We start from the raw sequence: 21,228 nt of genomic DNA on the forward strand, positions 1-21,228 counted from the left end.
TTAATGATAATGATGGTGAAGATACATAGTTTTAAAATTTTAAAACCTTTTTCAAATTAGCACAACTCCATTTTTGAAAAGATATGATTCACATATTCTGGAAGGATAAAGGTATGTTATTAACAGTGGTTACCTGTGGGAAACGAGGGAGAGGACCATCACTTTATACTCTGTGTATCTTAGATTATCTGCATTTTTTTCAATAAGCATGTGCTGCTTTTGTAATTTTAGCTAGTAATATTTTTAAAAAATCACTTACCTGTCTTATTTGTCTTTGTCTCCTTTATTGATTTGGAATACTCGGATGTCTTTGCTTGACAGAATGTTCTACAATGGATGTAGCACACTGACTTTTCAAAGAGGAGCTTCTGAATCTTAAACTGAAGTGAACTAGAAGAAACACTGTGAGAAGAACTGGCCTGGAGTATGGACAGCTGAGTGGTAAAAGGTGGGCAAGTATACACTAATGAATGACAGGTGAATAGCAATAAAACATAAAGAACCCATGCTAATTTTTTAGTAATAGGTTTTTTTTAAAGTTTGGTAAAATATATACAGCATACAAAATTTGCCATTTTAATCATTTTTAAGTGTATAGTTCTGTGGCATTAAGTACAGTCACACTGTTGTGCAAACATCACTACCATCCATTTCCAGAGCTTTTTCATTTTCCCCGACTGAAATGCTGTCCTTTTCAACATGAATTCCCCACTCCCTTCCCCCAGCCTCTAGGAACCACTCTACTACTTTCTGTCTCTTTGAAGCCAACTATTCTATCCATTCTATATAGATATTGCTTTTTTGCATATTGTATATACATATACAAAATGTATCTATATTTTGTTTATCTATTTATCCACTCAGGGGCACCTGAGTTGCTTCTACCTTTTGGCCATTGTAAATAAGGCTGCTACAAACATAGGCATACAATTATCTCTTTGAATCCTTGCTTTCAGTCCATTTGGGTATCTATCCAAAAGTGGAATTGCTAGACAATATGGTAATAATCCTATGTTTTGTTTTGAAGAAACATCATTTATCTTTCACAGTTGATACACCATTTTACATTCCCGTCAGCAATGTACAGGAGTTCTAATTTCCCTACATCCTCACCAATACTTTTCTTAAAATTTCATTTTTTATAATAGCCATCCCAATGGGAATAGGATTAGTGTGGTTTCAGGGCTTTCTGGTAGCTCAGTTGGTAAAGAATCCGCCTGCAATGCAGGAGACCCTGATTCAGTTCCTGGGTCGGGAAGATCCCCTGCAGAAGGGTTAGGCTACCCACTCCAGTATTCTTGGGCTTCCCTGGTGGCTCATATGGTAAAGAATCCACCTGCAATGAGGAGACCTGGATTCGATCCCTGGGTTGGGAAGATCCCTTGGAGGAGGGCATGGCAACCCACTCCAGTTTTCCTGCCTGGAGAATCCCAGGGACAGAGGAGCCTGATGGGCTACAGTTCATGGGGTCACAAGGAGTCAGAACACGACTGGGCGAATAAGCACAGTGATTTCAACTTGCATTTCCCTAATGATGTCAAATTAATGATGGCCTCCCAGGTAGGCTACCCACTCCAGTATTCTTGGGCTTCCCTTGTGGTTCACCTGGTAAAGAATCTGCATGCAATGCGGGAGACCTGGGTTCGATCCCTGGGTTACAAAGATCCCCTGGTGAAGGAAAAGGCTACCCACTCGTTTTCTGGCCTGGAGAATTCCATGGATTGTATAGTCCATGGGGTCACAAAGAGTTGGACAGGATCGAGCGACTTTCACTTTCACAGGTGACTCAGTGGTATAAAGAATCTGCCTGCCAATGCAGGAGACACAGGTTCAATCCCTGGGTTGGGAAGATCCCCTGGAGGAAGAAATGGCAACCTACTCTAGTATTCATGCCTGGAAAGTCTCATGGACAGAGCAGCCTAGCAGACTATAGTCATTAGCATCGTAAAGAGCTGGACACGATGGCTGAGTGATGGAACAATGATGTCGAGCATCTTTTTATGTGCTTACTGGTCATTTGTATAACTTCTTTGGAGAATGTCTACTCATGTCTTTGGTTGACTTTTTAATCAGGTTGTTTTTTGTTGTTTTTGAGTGTAGTTCTTTATACACTCTAAGTATCAACCCTTTATCAGATACATGCTTTGCAATTATCTCCCCACATTCCTTGGGTTGCCTTTCACTCTGTTGATAGTGTCTTTTGATGCATGAAAGTTTTAATTTTGATGAAGTCCAAATTACTAATTTACTTCTTGCTGTCTGTGCTTTTGGTGTCATAGCTAAGAAAGTGAAAGTGAAGGTCACTCACTCGTGTCCGACTCTTTGTGACCCCAGGAACTATACAGTCCATGGAATTTTCCAGGCCAGAAAACTGGAGTGGATAGCCTTTGCCTTCTCCAGGGGATCTTCCCAACCCAGGGATCGAACCCAGGTCTCCTGCATTGCAGGCGGATTCTTTACCAGCTGAGCCACAAGGGAAGCCCAAGAATACTGGAGTGGGTAGCCTATCCCTTCACCAGCAGATCTTCCCGACCCAGGAATTGAACTGGGGTCTCCTGCATTGCAGGCGGATTCTTTTAACAACTGAGGTATGAGGGAAGCCCATAGCTAAGAACTGTCTCCCAAATCCAATGTCATGAAGCCTTGCCGCTATGATTTCTTCTAAGAGCTTTACAGTATTGGCTCTTGCATTTAGGTCTTTGATCAGGCTTAGGCTGATTTGTACATGGTGCCCTGGTGGCTCAGATGGTAAAGCGTATGCCTACAATGTGGAAGACCAGGGTTCGATCCTTGGGTTGGGAAGATCCCCTGAAAAGGAAATGACAACCCACTCCAGTATTCTTGCCTGGAAAATTCCACGGACTGAGGAGCCTGGTAGGCTACAGTTCATGGGTTTGCAAAGAGTTGGACACGACTGAGCAACTTCACTTCAAGGATCCAACCCATGACACAGACTTTCCCCCAAATGTTCTTTTTTTTTTTGAGTACACCATGTAGTTTGTGAAATCTCAGTTACCTGAGCTGGGACTGGACCTGGGCCATGGCAGTGAAAGCTTGGAATCCTACCCATTAGGCCACCAGGGAACTCCCTCTTCATTCCTTTCAGCAACATTTTGTAGTTTTCAGTGTATAAGTCTGTCACCTACCTGGTTAAGTCAATTCCTAAGTATATTATTCATTTTTATACTATTGTAAATTGAATTTTCTTAATTTCCTTTTCAGCTTGTTTAATGTTAATGTATAGCAATGCAATTGATTTTTGTGTTTATTTTATATCTTACAACTTTGCTGAATTTATTACTTCTAACAGTTTGATGGAACCTTTGGGGTTTTCTATACATAGGATCCAGAAATCAGCAAACAGAGCTAATTTTTTTTCTCCCTTTCCAATTTAGATAGTTTTTTTGTCTGACTGCTTTGGATAGGGCTTACAGTGCTATGTTGAATAAAAGTAGTGGAAGTGTACATCTTTGTCTTGTTCCTTATCTCAGAAAAATAAAGCTTTCAGTCTTTCACCATGGAGTATTATGTTAGATGCGGTTTTCTCATACATAGCCTTTATTTTTTTTTAAAACTGTGGTTATTTACGGCCAGAAGCAAGTGGCTGGCTGTTTGCTAGAAGCCAAGGTGGTTTTTTTAAAAATTTATTTATTTTAGCTGGAGGCTAGTTACTTTACAATATTGTAGTGGTTTTTGCCATACATTGACATGAATCAGCCACAGGTGTACATATGTTCCCCATCCTGAACCCCCCTCTCACCTCCCTCCCCATCCCATCCCTCTGGGTCATCCCAGTGCACCAGCCCTGAGCACCCTGTCTCATGCATCAAACCTGGACTGGCAATCTATTTCATATGTAATATACATGTTTCAATGACATTCTCTCAGATCACCCCATTCCTGCCTTCTCCTACAGAGCCCAAAATACTGTTCTATACATCTGTGTCTCTTTTGCTGTCTTGCATACAGGGTTATTGTTACCATCTTTCTAAATTCCATATATATGCATTAGTATACTGTATTGGTGTTTTTCTTTCTGGCTTACTTCACTCTGTGTAATAGGCTCCAGTTTCATCCACCTCATTAGAACTGATTCAAATGTATTCTTTTTAATGGCTCAGTAATATTCCATTGTGTATATGCAAAACAGCATTCTTATCCATTCATCTGCTGATGGACATCGAGGTTGCTTCCATGTCCTGGCTATTATAAACAGTCACATATAGCCTTTAATATATTGTAATAGTTCCATAATGTCCGTTTGTTGAGTGTTTTTACATTGAAAAAAAAAAGGTGTTGAATTTTGTAAACTCTTCTGCATCAATTGAGATGATCCTGTGCTTCTGTCCCCCTCTCATTCTGTTAGAGTGGTGTATTACATTCACTGATTTGACCATTCTTGCAATGCAGGAATAAGGTGTATAATTGGTTAAGGTGTATAATCCTTTTAACACACTGTTGACTTTGGTTTGCTAGTATGTTGTTGAGGATTTCTGCATCACTGTTGATAAGGGATATCAGCCTGTAGTTTTCTTGTAGTGCCTTTGTCTGGCTTTGAAATTAGAGTAATGCTGGCCTCAAAGAATTGAGTTAGGAAATATTCTACCTTGATCAATTTTCTGAAAGAGTGTGAGAAGGACTGGTGTTAATTCTTTGAATGTTTGGTAGAAATCATCAGTGAAGCCATTAAGTTCTGGGCTTTCTTTGTTGTAAACTTTTTGGTAACTGCTTCAATTTCTTTACTAGGTATTGGCCTATTCAGATTTTCTAGCTCTGCACCCCACTGTTACTGATGTCACAAATTACACCTTTATATATTGTAAACCCATTAATATAGACTTAAAATTATCTTTATATCTTTGTGTTCTAAATCGGGCTGTAGAAAATAAAAAGCAGAGCTACAAACCAAAATTACAATAATACTGATATTTATATTTGTCTATTATTCACCTTTCCCAAAGGGTTCTGTATTTTCACTTGGCTTCAAGTTACTCTCTAGTACCTTTTCACTTCAACTTGGACATTCCTTAGCACTTCTTATAGGTCAGGTCTAGGGGTAATGAACTCCTCCCACTTTTGTTTGTCTAGGAATATTTTAATGTCTCCCTCAGTTTTGAAGGACAGTTTTGCCAGATATAAAATTCTTGGTTAATAGTTGTTCCCCACCGCCCCCCCCCCCCCCCCCCCCCCACTGCCTTTAATACTTAAATACAACATAGCATTGCCCTCTGGTCTGCAAGCTTTTTGTTGAGAAATCCACTGACAGCCTTAGTAGTGCTTCCTTGTACATGAGTCCCTTTCCTCCTGTGGCTTTCCAGATTCTGTATCTGTCTTTCAGCAGTTTGATTACAATTAATGTGGGGCTCTTTAGATTTACCCTACATGAAGTCTGTTGAGCTTCTTGAATTTATATATATATATATAGTTCCTCAAATTTGAGAAGCTTTATTTAATAATCTATTTCTTCAAAAGAATCTCTCTCTTCTCTTCCCATAGTGCATATTGCTGTACTTGATAGTGTCCTGTAATTCCCGTAGGCTTTGCTAACTTTTCGTTATTCTTTTTTTCTTTTTGTTCCTTGGATTCCAATCTTTCAAATTATCTGTCTTTCAGTTCACTGATTCTTTTCTCTGCTTGTTCAAGTATATTCTTGAACCTCTAGTGTAAAATTTTTATTTCCTCATTTTGTTCATATTATTGCTTTCCTAATTTACTTTAGCCCTTTGATTCTGTCTTACTTTAGCTCTTTGAGCATGTTTACACAATTATTTGAAATTCTTTGTCTAGTAAATCTGATGCATGTATTTCTTCAGGGGCTGTTTCCGGGAATTTATTTTTTTCCTTTAGAAGGGCCACATTCTCATTTTTTTTGAATGCTTGCTATGGTTGAAAACTGGGTGTTTGAACAGTCACTCTCCAAGCCTGAAAGCTCGTGTGGATCATCCTCACTAATTAGCAGGTCCCTTAACTTTGACATTAGTCCAGGGTAAAGGTTTAACGTTTTCTCAAGTATTTTCTGGGTGTGTATCCTGTTTGGTTCTCTGTGATTTTGTCCCTCTTGATTTTTCCTGGCTGTTTGGAAGTGTCTGCTCGGGGCCTCAGATGTTCCATTATATTCATTTTCCCACATCTCTTGCACCATGTGTTCACAGCAATCTCCTCCCTGCAGTTTCCATATGTTATGATGCCCACTACTACTTTCCACAGTTGCCAGTCTGAGACCTAAACTATGCAGTCATTCCCAACTCCAAGCTTCAATTCAGATTAAGACAGAAAACAGTCCCTTGGGTAGTCCACAGGCTGTCCAGGATGTTTCAAAAATGTTCCACTTTGCTTCTTTCTTTCTTCCCTCCTGAGGGAATCAGGAACTAGGCTACTTCCTTCCAAATGCACCATGCCATACTGGGGATGAGGTGGGTCAAGGGTGAGTAAAATGCCATTAAATTTTCTCTATTTTCAATGTAGGTTTTTCTTGACTAAATGTTTGCTTTGTTGCCATACACCACTGACTGATTTCCAGAATTCCTAGAAAAATCTTTTCAGTCTGTTTATCTGATGTTTTGTGGAAAATCAGGGGATTGGAACTTCCTACTTTGTCACCTTGCTGATGTCACTCAACAGACCAATTATTTTAAGCTTAACGTTCGGAAGCACAGCCAAGCTCACTCAGAGTACAGCTCCTGGGGCCTTTTCAGAAGGCCAGGCAACTTCTCCAAGGTTATTTTCTTGCTTCCCTTCTTCCTTTGCTCTATTCTCTTTCTCCTTAGTACCTCCTTCTCCTATCACTCCAAGTATCATCTCTACAAAGATGATTTCTAAATTTGTATTTTCAATTGGTACTTTACTTCAAAGATCCGTAACTCAATAGTCTGCTGATAATTTTCCCCAATGATCTTCTAATTCTTGAACTCAAAATATCAGATAATACCAAATAACTTCCTTTATCAAAATCAGCATTCTCTTTTTCTGTGCCTGCATCATCAATCTTCCATTTATCCAGGCTAAAAATCTTGGAAGTGTTATTTGTTCTTATCTTTTCATATTGCAAGTTTGAGAATGTGTATATATCTTATTACTAAAGATTATGAATGGGAATACCTAACTTGATTGAACTTTTCAAAGTTCAATCTCATTTCTAGGAGTAGACAGATAAGGAGAAATTAGTAATTTACACTTGGTACATTTGAGTCTATAATTTTAAAAAATAAATGCTCCATAAAGTAAAACCCCAAAAATGTCAAAAGGACGTATAATTATTTTCTCACAAAAAAGTTTTAGACAAATGTTAATTTTTTTAAAAAGTAATGAATGAGATCAAATTTCTGAACTCTTATTTCACTGTACTATAGAGAATGTAATGGCCAATAAAACTGCATTTCAGCAAGTCTAGCATCTCATATTAAAATGGGAATAATTATGTTGTTTCCTAATAATTATAGATGCCTCTGTAACCCCCTCATATGAAGCTGTCTAGTGTTATATCAAACAGGGATTGGGCAATGGAGTTAGATGCAGGAGAACAAAAAGATAAGTCATTTGCTTCATTACTGCCACTTCTGGGCCATTATTCCTTTAAATTTAAGCAAAAAGCTATTCACAAGGTATTTTAATTATACCAGTCTCTCCTCAAAACAGTTATCTCCCAAGACAATAGTCATTTCCTGGGAGAAGGAAATGACAACCCACTCCAGTATTCTTGCCTGGAGAATCCCATGGAGGAGGAGCCTGGTGGGCTACAGTCCACGGGGTCGCAAAGAGTTGGACACGACTGAGTGATTTCACTCACTCTACTCTACATTCAAGAATTTTTGCTCTTCCCTTCACAATATCACTATAAATGTTCTTAAATCTACCACCATTCTCTAAGTGCTCTAGTCTTCACTTAAGAGTTTCCTGAATTCCTCAATCTCATTCCAGCTATCCACTTTCATGGCTCATTATGAAAACAGAGATACTAAACATCAATCTTTGCTCACTGACAGTAATCCATCCTTTGAACTCACATTCTTCTACTCCCTCTGTATCTGTCCTCCCACTTCATGAACAACTCATCCATAAACCCCCTTTTTGTTCTTAGTCTTAGACTCCTCCTGGATTAACTTCTTTCTGATTTTAACTTATATCTCAAAGCACGTAACTTCAATTGCTTTTGTATGTACTTTCTGGTCACCTAACCAAAAATTCTTTTACTTTAACTCTACAATCTCTTAATTTTGGATCTGGCCATCCAATTACTTCTACATCAAGAAAGCTGCTGAAATAGCAGCCAGCAAACACAGATTGACACCACTAAAAATTCATGATAAAGGCTGGATGCCACATTTTTCTTCTTTCACTTAACTGAAGCTTTCAAGTCTTTATTATCACTTTCAGACTATCCTAAAATCCTAAAGTCATTTCACTCAGTAGATGATCTTATCTTGTATTTCAGGGGAAAAAAATGGACTCTCATAAGAAAATCTACTCTTTCTTTGTTTGATTTTTTAAATTGAATAAATTTGACATATAATATTATATAAGTTAAGGTGCATTGTGAATTACTTTGATGTATTTATTTTGTAATATTATTGTTGTAGTCATACTTAACACATTAAATAATTATACAATATTACTGTTTATATTCATTATAACGTGCATTAGATCTCCATGGCTTATTTACTACTTGTTATAAATTTAAACAACAACAATCTTCTCTGCCTCTCTCCATCTCCCAAGTAACCACCATTTTACTGTTTTTTTTTTTAACAGATTTGACTTTTGTTGGATTCCAGATATAAGTAATACATGAGAATCCCTTTAAACTTCCTGCCATCTCCACTTCTTACATACGAACTTTTCATTTGCAGCTATTTTTCTCTCTTGTGCCCTCCAATTCTCAGAGGAATGGGTGTTTCTTCATGTTCAGAGTAAATTCCTTAACCTATTTCTGAATCTCTAGCAACCATTTGGTTGGCCATATTTCCTTCCTCTTCCTCTTCTGTTCTTCAAATATCCCTTCACCCTACACATTATAATTTGGACATGTACACACTCAGGGCTATAATGAAACTGTTCTTCTATAATCTATATCTATAATCTCCAATTCAGGACATTTTCACCTGTATGTCCCAGAGGTAACCAAACGATTGCCATTCATTTTTCTTAGTAAACTGAAACGTAATATTCAGTTCAGTTCAGTCGCTCAGTCATATCCGACTCTCTGCGACCCCATGGACCCGTAGCATGCCAGGCTTCCTTGTCTATCACCACCTCCCGGAGCTTACTCAAACTCATGTCCATTAAGTCAGTGATGCCATCCAACCATCTCATTCTCTGTCATCCCCTTCTCCCGCTTTCAGTCTTTCCCAGCATCAGGCTCTTTTCCAAGGAGTCAGTTATTTGCATCAGGTGGCCAAAGTATCGGAGTTTCAGCTTCAGCATCAGTCCTTCCAGTGAATATTCAGGACTGATTTCCTTTGAGGATGGACTGGCTGGACCTCCTTGCAGTCCAAGGGACTCTCAAGAGTCTTCTCCAACACCACAGTTCTAAAGTGTCAATTCTTTGGCGCTCAGCTTTCTTTATAGTCCAAATCTCACATCCATACATGATTACTGGAAAAACCGCAGCTTTGACTAGATGGACCTTTGTTGGCAAAGTAATGTCTCTGCTTTTTAATATGCTATCTAGGTTGGTCATAATTTTTCTTCCAAGGAGCAAGCATCTTTTAATTTCATGGCTGCAGTCACCATCTGTAGTGATTTTGGAGCTCCCCAAAATAAAGTCTGTCACTGTTTCCATTGTTTCCCATCTATTTGCCATGAACTGATGGGACCAGATGCCATGATCTTAAGTTTTCTGAATTTTAAGAAATTCAGAGTTTTAAGCCAACTTTTTCACTCTCCTCTTTCACTTTCATCAAGAGGCTCTTTAGTTCTTCTTGCGTATTGCCATAAGGGTGGTGTCATCTGCATATATGAGGTTATTGATATTTCTCCCGGCAATCTTGATTCCAGCTTGTGCTTCATCCAGTGCAGCATTTCTCATGATGTATGTAATATATGTATATTAATAGGTGGGCTTCCCCAGTGGCTCAAGGATAAAGAAGCTGCCTGCAATGCAGGAGACACAGGAGATGAAGGTTCGATCCCTGGGTTGGGAAAATCCCCTGGAGAAGGAAATGGCAACCTGCTCCAGTATTCTTGCCTGGAAAACTCCATGGACAGAGGAGCCTGGCAGGCTACAGTTCAAAAGGTCACCAGACATGACTAAGCACACAAGCATGGCATATTAACAGGTATATAATTATATATATATTTATAATAAGGTGCAAATTGATGGTTGCCACTTATTTTTATACTCCTGATCTTAGACCACTGCTTAGCACCAATATGTTTGTTGAGCCAATTCCACACTACTCTCTATCCTATCTATCCTCTATCCCACTGTCAGGAAGACTTTTCTAAAGCACGTACTAAGTCCTTCAATATATTTTGAATGAATAAGAATACCATACAAAACTACTTAGTTATAATCATCATGATAAGGCCCTAATCTATCTTCACAGCTTCTTTTCCTGTACTGCCTTCACTTCTGAGTTTTTACTATATATATTTCCCCTGCTTTCAGGATCCATCTTCCCTAATTTACCCAGGTCCTCCTAGTCTTGACTCAAGGGTTGGGCTTAGTGGTAGGCTTATGACCTGATCCTCGCAGAGTGAGTTAAGTGCCTCTTCACTGTGCTCACATGTTATCCTGTCCAGATCTCTACTACAGCACTTAGCATGCTATAATAATAACTATTGATCTTTTTTACTTATTGAAAGTCCTTACGGACATAAACCATATTTTATTTCAGTATTCTCAGAACCTTATTAAGAGCTCAGTACATAGCAGACACTCAATAATGTCTCTTAAATAAATTAGAATGTCTAGAATTTAACATTTTTTCTTCTCCTGTTTTTGAGAAACATAAAAAATATTTTCCTTTCCCCTCTTTAGGGGAAAGTGCCATAGTGAATTAAGGTTTCTTCCATGGCAGAGATTAAATTATACAAGTTTTCAGTTGCTTACTACTGGCCAGGGCAGAAAGATCAGGAGATAGAGAAACACCTGTCTCTGTCTTATCACAAGAATATCTCAATACTCCTATTCCCTAATTCTGTATTTCCCAATGTTCCTAGAATAGGCCCAGCATGGTTGAAGTTTCTTAACAAACCTAATGAGAAAATAAGAATAAAAGCTTGGAATTTTTGATACTCTTTTTAAAAAATGATTATGCCTTATACATGAATTGGAAAGGAACACAAAACCAAATTCTAAACTTCACTTCAATAATTGAGAAAGTGTCTGTCACTATCCTATCTCTATTTCTCTTATGCACCCCTACTGAAGATCTCTAGACCATTAAGTCTCTATATAACTGGGAGTATTCTTTTGTAAATCAACATGAGAATCACAAAAAAAATGATAATTTTTGAGAAATGGAGTGCAGTATGTATAACACTAGTTTTACAGTAGATGTATCAAATAGAAAGGAGAAAGGGAATTATGCATTCCTATACTTATGGAGGAAACTACGAACTCCATGGCTAGCATATTTCTTAAGACTTCAGAATACCAGACTAGTAAAAAAAAAAAGTTTTTTTTTAATTGAAGGAACCAACGTAAGATCCTCTACTTTCAACAGCCTTACAGGAATAATTTAACATAGCAGGGCTTAAGCTATTTATCTTCAGGGAGACCTATTTGCAAAGCTGGCCCCTTGAGTGGCATCTGGGAATATAATCTTTGAAAACATTTCTTAAGTGATAAGATTCTAAGTGCTATGCCAACCTACTTGGACTACCATGAGATTTGTGGTGAATAACTATTTTCCTTCTGACACAGGGTACCTATGTAACTAACCCTTAAAAATATCCCAAGTTCTTGAGTCTCAAATGGAGTTCCCTGTGCCAAAGCAGTGCATATATGCTGGGTGAACTTCTGGAAGCTGGAGAGAGGGTGCACTCTGTATGACTCCTCACAGAAAGGAAAGAGTATAGGAAACCTGCACAAGGATTCCTCTAGACTCCACCTGGTGTCTTTTTCCATTAATGATCTGGCTGTGTTTCTTTACTAGTCTCTGTAATAAATCTTAGCTCTGAATATGACAGTTTTACTAAGTCCTGTGAATCCTTTTAGAGAATTGCAGAATCTCTGGGTGCACTGGGAACTCCCAAAACACTAAGTAATGATACTAACTCAGCAAAAAAAAAAACAAACAGAAAACTCTATGATTATCATTTGACAAATGGGTATGTTAATAAAATTTTGCTCTTTATTCTGACAGTACAGAAACATAGAAACAATATCAGAATAAAGGACAGAATTTTAAATGGAATAAATTTAGCATTATAAGAAGTTCATTACCTTATTCTTATTTTTCTCATTTTACTGTAGGTTGGTAAAAACCTTATCAAGGACCATTAACAGATATGCCTAGAAACTACTTAACCAGGTAATTTTTGCCTGGATATACCTTTCTTCCAATTTACTTTCTTTAGAAACTGAAAACAATAAGCAGAAATTTTATGTGAACAGGAGTATTTTAAAAAGCTGAAACTTCTGGTAAGACATTAAAGATTTCACTGAAATAACAGTTTATTTTAAACTTATAGTTGAAGAATAAATTAATAACAAATTTAGTTCCAGGATATTTTAAGATCTGTATTGTCTTCCAGTCAGCCAAGTAACAATATGAAAAAAACAAACAAAATAACTAGCCGAGATAGTGATACTCATGACTTTTAGTTTGTCATTTTACTTAAAAATTATTCATGGAAGATAACATACTTATCTTTCCTCAATACAATCATCTTAAAATGAATTTTTTCCATAGGTCACAATATTCTTTAAAAAGTTAGCGAACAAAAACCTCAAATTTTATCTATTAATATATCCCTGTGTTTTAGTTCTTCAAGTTCTTTCTTTAGTTCTAACAATATATTTTCCATTGCAAAAGATTCAAATTCCATTCACCAGGATAAATAACACCTTTCAAAACTAAAACCATATACCTTTTGCTGTAGTTCTTTTACTGCAGAATCTCTATCCATGCATGCCTGTCGAAAGGCTTCATAAGCTTTATTGAGTTGCTCGCCAATGTTTTTATCCATTCCTCTATGTCCTGTTGCATCACTATAAATGATGGAGTAAATGACAGATCTGAAAAATAATTGAACAATTTAGATAGCTATCAAGTAAGTATAAATCATTTTTAAAATGTGCCTCAAAAATAATTCTGTATTGTTTATCATGAACATTACAGAATCAATTATGATAAAGTTTTTACAAGTATATTTATTTATTTATTTGGCCGTGTCAGGTCTTAGTCTTAGCACACAGGATCTTTCGTTGCAGCACACAGACTCTCTAGTTGCGGCCTCTGGGTTCCCGAGCCACAGGCTTCAGGCATTGCGGTGTGTGGGCTTAGCTGCTCTGTGGCATGTGGGATCTCAGCTACCCAACCAGGGATTGAACCCATGAACCCTTCATTGCAAGGCAGATTCTTAACCACTGGATCATCAAGGAAGTCCCCATATAAAACAGCTTTATAAAGGCAAAAAAGTCTCATATAAAATCCTGATCATATTTTAATCCTGCAATATTGTGAAACCTTAACTTCTACAGTTTTGAAATATTCTTTATGAATGTTTAAGGAGCGGTTAGGGTTCCAGTTCATAAAGATGCTACTTTGCAAATGGTATTCTATAAATGCAAGTTAAAAATGGAAAAATATAAAAGGCCATTTGTTATTTATCTTTCATTACAGAAATGTACAACAGGCTTAGCAATGTGAGAAGGGATTTCTTTTTACTAAATGGACAGTTACTTCCACTTATAAGGTGAATGCTTGCTATACTGAAATTAGAGCAAAATTAAGTAGATAATAAATGTTTGTGGATGGAGTTCACACTGTTGTTATCACACAGCAATTAAAATGTGTGAAAATGCTCTTATTTTAGCACAAAATCTAGGGAAAACTGCCACTGGACTGTACATTAAAAAAGAAAAATCACACCCCATCAGTCTTACCCCTACTCTGTATTAGTTTTCTGACTCCTCTGCTATTTCTGAACTACAGGTGATTTCCTCAGTGGAGGTAATTTCGTTTTATCATCTCAATTTGCATTGTATCTCTAAAGACATTCCCTGACTCTGAGCAGAGCATCATCTATCTAATGACTGATTTTTCTTGTCAAGCTGTAATAACCACACCACTGAGCCTTTCTTTTAATCCTCTGAAAGCCACAAAGTTGTCTATCAGTCACAGGGGGTCTTGGGGATACTCAATTATTTCACACCCTTTATGACTGAAATCCTTCATAATATCAGTCTCTTTCATAACATTTTATCTTTGAGTATACCTGCTTTCCATATTTTACATTAAGATATAATTCATATAAAATAAATTCACCATTTAAAAGTATACACTTCTGTAGTTTTTTGTATTCACAATGTTGTGCAGCTATCACCAAAATCTAATCATAGAACATTTTTATCATCACAGAAACTCTGTACCTACTAGCAGTTAGTCCCAATTCCTATCTCCCCTGTAACCCCTGACAATCACTAATCTGCTTTCTGACCCTATGGATGTGCTTATTCTGAATGTTTAGAATCATAAAGTATATGCCAGTGTGTCTGGCTTTTTTCATGAAGCATAAAATTTCCAATTTTTAAACATGTTGTAGCATGTAATAGTATTTCATTGCTTTTTATGTCTGAATAATATTCTATTTTATGGAATAAAATAGATTTTATTTATAATGTAAATTTTTTTACATTTTATTTATCCATTCCTCAATTAATGGATATTTGGGTTATTTACACTTTTTGGTTATTTTGAATAAAGTTACAATTTGTGCATATATATCTGTGTGAACACATGTTGTCAGTTCTCTTAAAATATACATCTAGGAGCAGAGCTGCTGAGTCAGATGACAGTTATGTTTAACTTTCTGAGGAACTACCACAGACAATACAGCCATTTCCACAGAAGCTGTATCATTTTATATTTTTACTAGCAATGCCCAAGAGTTCAATTTCTCCACATTTTCACCAATAATTATTGTTCGTTTAAAAATATGTTAGGATCCTATGGGATATGAAGTGGTAGCTCATCACAGTTTTGATTTTGAGCATCTTTACAATGCTTATTGGGCATGTGAATATCTTCTTTGGAGAAATGTCTAATCAAATTCTTTGCCTACTTTTCATATATATGTGCATATATACACACATATATGTACATATATATATGTATGCATGTATATGTACATCAAACATCTAGTCAAATCCTTTGCTCACTTTATATGTGTATGTATGTATATATATTTAATATATATGCACATATGTGCCTATTATGTGCCTGTATGTGCATGCTAAGTCATTTCATTCATGTCTGACTCTTTGCAACCCCATGGATTGTGGCCTGCCAAACTCCTCTATCCATGGAGTTCTCCAGGCAAGAATACTGGAGTGGGCTACCATGCCCTCCCTTCTCCAGGGGATCATCCCAACCCAGGGATTGAATCTGCATCTCTACATCTCCTGCATTGTAAGCAGGGTTCCTTACCATTAGTGCCACCTGGGAAGGCATATATATACACATACACACATGTATGTGTATATATACATGTGCATGCATGCTCAGTCGTGTCTGACTCTTTGTGACCCCTATGAACTGTAGCCTGCTAGGCTCCAGAGTCATGGAATTTACCAGACAAGAACACAGGAATGGGTTGCTATTTCCTTCTTTTATATATATATATATATATATATATATTTATGTATATGTGGATGCATATATAAAATTTCCAATATTTTCTTCCATTCTGTAGATTCTTTTTGTTTGATAGTGTCCTTTGTCAGTTTTAATTTTGATGAAGTCCAATTTATCTTTTTTCTTTTGTTCTTATGCCTTTCATATCTAAGAAACCCCTGCCTAATCCAACCAAGATCACACAGATTTTCACCTATATTTTCTTTTAGAAATTTTATAATTTTAGCTTTTACATTTAGACCTTCGATTTATATTAAGTTAATCTGTGTAATACAGTATGAGGATGTGGTTGGTGAGTTGTCCTGGTGTCACGTGTTGAAAAGGCTATTCTTTACCCACTGAATCCCCTTGGCATCCTTGTTGAAAACCAGCTAACCATACATCACAGTGCCCTCAAATACTGAGGTAATATTTCAATACTATCAGCCAGTCTTTAATAAGATACTAAGCACACTCCTACATCATTTTCTAGACTTGGTAAAGAAGAATTTTCAAGGATTTTATTATGGGGATCAAACTATGGAAACTCTTCAAGAGATGGGAATTCCAGACCATTTTGAGAAACCTGTATGCTATTCAAAAAAACAACAGTTAGAACCTTGTATGGAACAACTGACTGGTTCAGGGTTGAGAAAGGAGTACGACAAGGCTGTTTATTGTTACCTTGTTTATTTAACTTACACATAGAGCACATCATGAGAAATGCCAGGCTAGATGAGTTACAAGCTGGAATCAAGATTGCTGGGAGAAATATCAACAACCTCAGATATGCAGATGATACCACTTTAATGGCAGAAAGCGAAGAGGAAATAAAGAACCTTTTAAGGGTGAAGGAGGAGAGTGAAAAAGCCAGCTTAAGACTCAATATTAAAAAAACTAAGATCATGGAATCCAGCCCCATCACTTCATGGCAAGTAGAAGGCGAAAAGGTGAAAGCAGTGACAGATTTCATCTCCTTGGGCTCTAAATCACCGTGGATGGTGACTGCAGCATGAAATTAGAAGACAACTGCTTCTTGGTAGGAAAGCTATGACAAAGCTAGACAGTGTGTTAAAGAGCAAAGACATCACTTTGCTGACAAAGGTCTGTATAGTCAAGGCTATGGTCTTTCCAGTAGTCATGTATGGTTGTGAGCGCTGGACAATAAAGAAAGCGGAGTGCCAAAGAATTGATGCTTTCGAATCGATGCTGGAGAAGACTCCTTAGGGTCCCTTGGATAGCAAGGAGATCAAACCAGTCAATTTTAAAGGAAATCAACCCTGAATATTCATTGGAAGGACTGATGATGAAGCTGAAGCTCCAATACTTTGACCACCTGATGTGAAGAACTGACTCATTTGAAAAGACCTGATGCTGGGAAAGACTGGAGGCAGGAGAAGAGGACGACATAGGATGAGATGTCTGGATGTCATCACTGACTCAGTGGACATGAACTTTGGCAAATTCCAGGAGATGGTGATGGAAAGGGAAGCCTAGAGTGCTGCAGTCCATGGGGTCATGGAGAGTTTCGGACATGACTTGGCGACTGAACAACAACAACATTATGGGGATCACAGTGTTTTTACCTTGTGAAAGAATGAAGTGACTGAAGTAAGTGAAGTCGCTCAGTTGTGTCCGACTCTTTGCTAACCCATGGACTGCAGCCTACCAGGCTCCTCAGTCCATGGAATTTTCCAGGCAAGAGTACTGGAGTGGGTTGCCATTTCCTTCCCCAGGGGATCTTCCTGAACCAGGGATCAAACCCAGGTCTCTCACATTGCAAGGAGACACTTTACCATCTGAGCCACCAGGCAAGTCCTGAAGCAATGAAAGTGATACTTTTTTAGGCATTCTAGTTAGGAAGTCTGTTTCTATTGGTACCTCTGATAGATAGAAAAGATGAAGTACTGTTAAGATAATTAACATTGCCAGGATCTTTAGCATACCATAGACACTATGGAAACAGAGTAATTAGCATTAGCACAAAGCTTCATTTTGAGTATTTATTCAGATACTATTATCATTCAAAAAAGGATTTAGGGTGGCTTTAAAAAGCACATGAGATTCAAAGTAAGTATATGAGCAGGAAAAGAAAAATAAGGGTAGGGAGCTATAGGGACTATAGTATACTATAATACGCTCATACAGAAATCAGACAATTTAAGTAGTTATGTGGCTTGATTGCCTAAAACTGTCTTAACAAACTGCAGATGTCATAATAAACTGTCAGTGTAAACCACACTTATATTTTAAAATCTGGGACAAACAAGAATCTTGAACTGGGAACTCATCTAGTTTCTTGTTTTATTCTGTCACTGACTGACCGTGGGACCTCAGTTCAGGGCTACTAAATCTTTTTGGACTCAAGTTTCTCTCCCTTCAAACAAAAAAAGATGTTTGGATTTGATTTCTAAGAAACTTCTTTATTCTACACCTCTTGTGTCTGTGAATCAAAAAATGCATGTCTGTTCCATCAAGAAGGTGCATTCTTGTTTTTAAAAATGTAAATACAGTACTAAAAATAGCTGCATCATATGCAAGTAAATCATGTGGAGTCTTCATTTCAGGTCCTTGAATTAGATCACACAAATGTCACTATGAAGAGTTACTGAGTAAATTCCACATTCTATTTCCTGAAGTAAGAATGTATGCTGGGGAGATACGATTCAGGTCAATACAACTAAATAAATGATACATTTAATTCTTATCTCACAGCCAAGAAGAAAATTGGGTGTCAGATCAGTGACACTGACTAGAGAAAAAGGAAACAGTCTCTGGAACCCAGCTAGTTAAACTGGACAGATTTCAAACATTAACACCCTGAACTTTAAAGCCACTTGTTCCTCTATTTTTTAAAGCATTTGTTAAGTATAAAATTAATTTCACAATTCAAGAGATAGTCACATTTCAATTACATTTTGGTATCCCTTAAAGTTGCTGGACTCCAAGGAAATGGTTTTATTTATAATAAACATGTCCAAACTCAAATCTAATGGCCACTGTGCTGTGCTTAGTCACGTCCAATTCCTGGTGACCCCATGGACTGTAGCCCGCCAAGTTCCTCTGTCCGTGGGGATTCTCTAGGTAAGAATACTGGAGTAGGCTGCCATGCCCTCTTTCAGGGGATCTTCCCAACCCAGGGATCGAACCCAGGTCTCCTGCACTGCAGGCGGATTCTTTACTGTCTGAGCTACCAGGGAAGCCCCTAGTAGCCACTATCATCCCCCAAACCCAGGAGGTCCAAGCTAGAGCTACCTCTGCCGTGGAAACACTCTTTTTAGTTATGGCTCCACTCTTTTAAATGTATTTTCAGGAAAGCCTTCTGTGTTAAATTTATTTCTGGGTATGGTTTGCTGGTTTCCTTACACCAGGAAGAGATTAACTCACTGATGCCCAACACTAGAGCTGGGTGGGCAAAACACAAAGCATGCCACCCCTAGGGTAATCCTCTTGAAGCCAAGGTAGTCTTGTCATATCCACCTCTAATACTCTGACAGTATTTCCTTTTTTCCTTAGGGTTCTTCCTGTAAGACGGAAATGGAGAGGGTAGCAAGTTCCTGTTCTACCTCCGAGGTCCAGCAGGTGTTCACCCAGGAGGAAGCACTAAGAAAATTCACGGGCATCACTCTGCTTTCTCTTTTCATTGATCCTTGGTGCATAATGAAAGTGTCCTGGCGTAGGAAGGTCAGCATGCACAAGGGTGATAATTTTATTTTCCCTTGGTAAAATTTCCCAGCTCCAACAAAGATATATTGACTACAACTGCCAAATTTTAATTTTATAAAATATATACCATTACTATCCAATTAATGAGAAAAAGTAAAGCACGTGTTTGCTGAATACACGTAAGGCACTGTGTGGGATGCAGCAAGGAGCTTTAGGGATAGTTTTATGTGCCACCTTAGTTTTATGTGCCTTTTACAAAGTTTTTTCCCACCAGTTCTTCATTTCTTATTACTCATATTTCAATTTGACAAGGCTCAGAGGAGTTAAATGACCTGCGTATAGCTACAAAGCTATACCTGAGGTGACTAGGACTAAGTTTCTGAAAATCTTAGTTCAAGGATTGCTTATTACAGCCAGCTGCAAAATATTCTCCCAGGATGCCATGATGGATATTTCATTCAATAAAACAAAAAACAAAGCCTGGGTTGGGCACCACTGATGTTCTCACCACTGTGAGAACAAAAGAGACATGAAACCCACCCTCATGAAGGCACCACTAGCTGTAATTTAAAGACTATATATGAGTACCTGGATATATCTGAAGGCTAGAGTTTGGAAAGCAGAATGCTCACATCTAATATTTATGAGGTTTAGGAAAGGCTTTGAGAGGCAGATGTCATCTGATTTGGGTTCTGAATTATGAGTAGGAATGACTTCACCCATTCCTTTTATTTGACTATCAAATAGCGGTCATCCTTTCTAAAACAGGTTCCTGGTAGCTATAAAGACGTTTTTAGTGCTAGATAATACTCATTCGTCACTAAAACAGGTCAGGATTATATGTATTTCTTGTGCATTGTCCAGCCTGAACTTTGAGATCAGAACAACTCTGCAAACCTGAGACAACTGTTAAGTATACCACTGACAGTTACTCAGAGAAATGATGACCTAGGCTAGTGTTTGTCCTATGAAACTTGAGATGAAGCAATGGTGGTGTCGACATCAAGGGTAAGTCCTGCCTCCTCTGGACCTCGATTTTCCTTGCTTTTAAAATGAAGGGGTTAAAGATATCAATACAAGATGGTCAATACCAAAATCAGATTGATTCTATTCCTTGCAGCCAAAGATGGAGAAGCTCTATACAGTCAGAAAAAACAACACCAGGAGCTGACTGTGGCTCAGATCATGAACTCCTCATTGCAAAATTCAGACTTAAGTTGAAGAAAGTAGGGAAAACCACTAGACAATTCAGGAATGATCTAAAATCAAATCCCTTACGATCACACAGTAGAATTGACAAATAGACTCAAGGGATTAGACACAGGGCCTGAAGAACTATGGATGGAGGTTCATGACACTGTACAGGAGGCAGGGATCAAAACCATCCCCAAGAAAAAGAAATGCAAAAAAAAAGGTTGTCTGAGGAGGCCTTACAAATATTTGAGAATAGAAGCAAAAGGCAAAGGAGAAAAGGAGAAACATATCCATTTTGATGCAGAGTTCCAAATAACAGCAAGGACAGATAAGAAAGCCTTCCCAAGTGGTCAACGCAAATAAGTAGAGGAAAACAATAGAATGGGAAAGGCTAGCAATCTCTTCAAGAAAATTAGAGACATCAAGGGAATATTTCATACAAAGTTGGACACAATAAAGGAAAGAAATGGTATGGACCTAACAGAAGCAGAAGATATTAAGAAGAGGGCAAGAATACACAGAAGAACCATACAAAAGAGATCTTAATGATTCAGATAATCACAATAGTATGCCACCTAGAGCCAGA

The 21,228-nt window shown here is 37.7% G+C and overlaps 1 protein-coding gene across 4 annotated transcripts in view; it reads right to left on the reverse strand.

Annotated features, from left to right (window-relative positions):
• Nucleotides 1-21,228, reverse strand: part of TANK (TRAF family member associated NFKB activator) — a 79,472-nt gene that overhangs the window by 41,092 nt on the left and 17,152 nt on the right. For all 4 annotated transcript variants that reach the window (XR_011144667.1, XM_068968021.1, XM_068968020.1 and 1 more), the window contains exon 2: nt 13,036-13,183. Coding sequence is in view for 3 of the 4 variants with exons in the window: in XM_068968021.1 (XP_068824122.1) it covers nt 13,036-13,134 (99 nt within the window). In the remaining variant the exon portion in view is untranslated. The remainder of the gene's footprint in view (nt 1-13,035; nt 13,184-21,228) is intronic.

Source organism: Capricornis sumatraensis, chromosome 3 (genome assembly GCF_032405125.1).
Source record: "Capricornis sumatraensis isolate serow.1 chromosome 3, serow.2, whole genome shotgun sequence".
Classification (NCBI taxonomy): domain Eukaryota; kingdom Metazoa; phylum Chordata; class Mammalia; order Artiodactyla; family Bovidae; genus Capricornis; species Capricornis sumatraensis.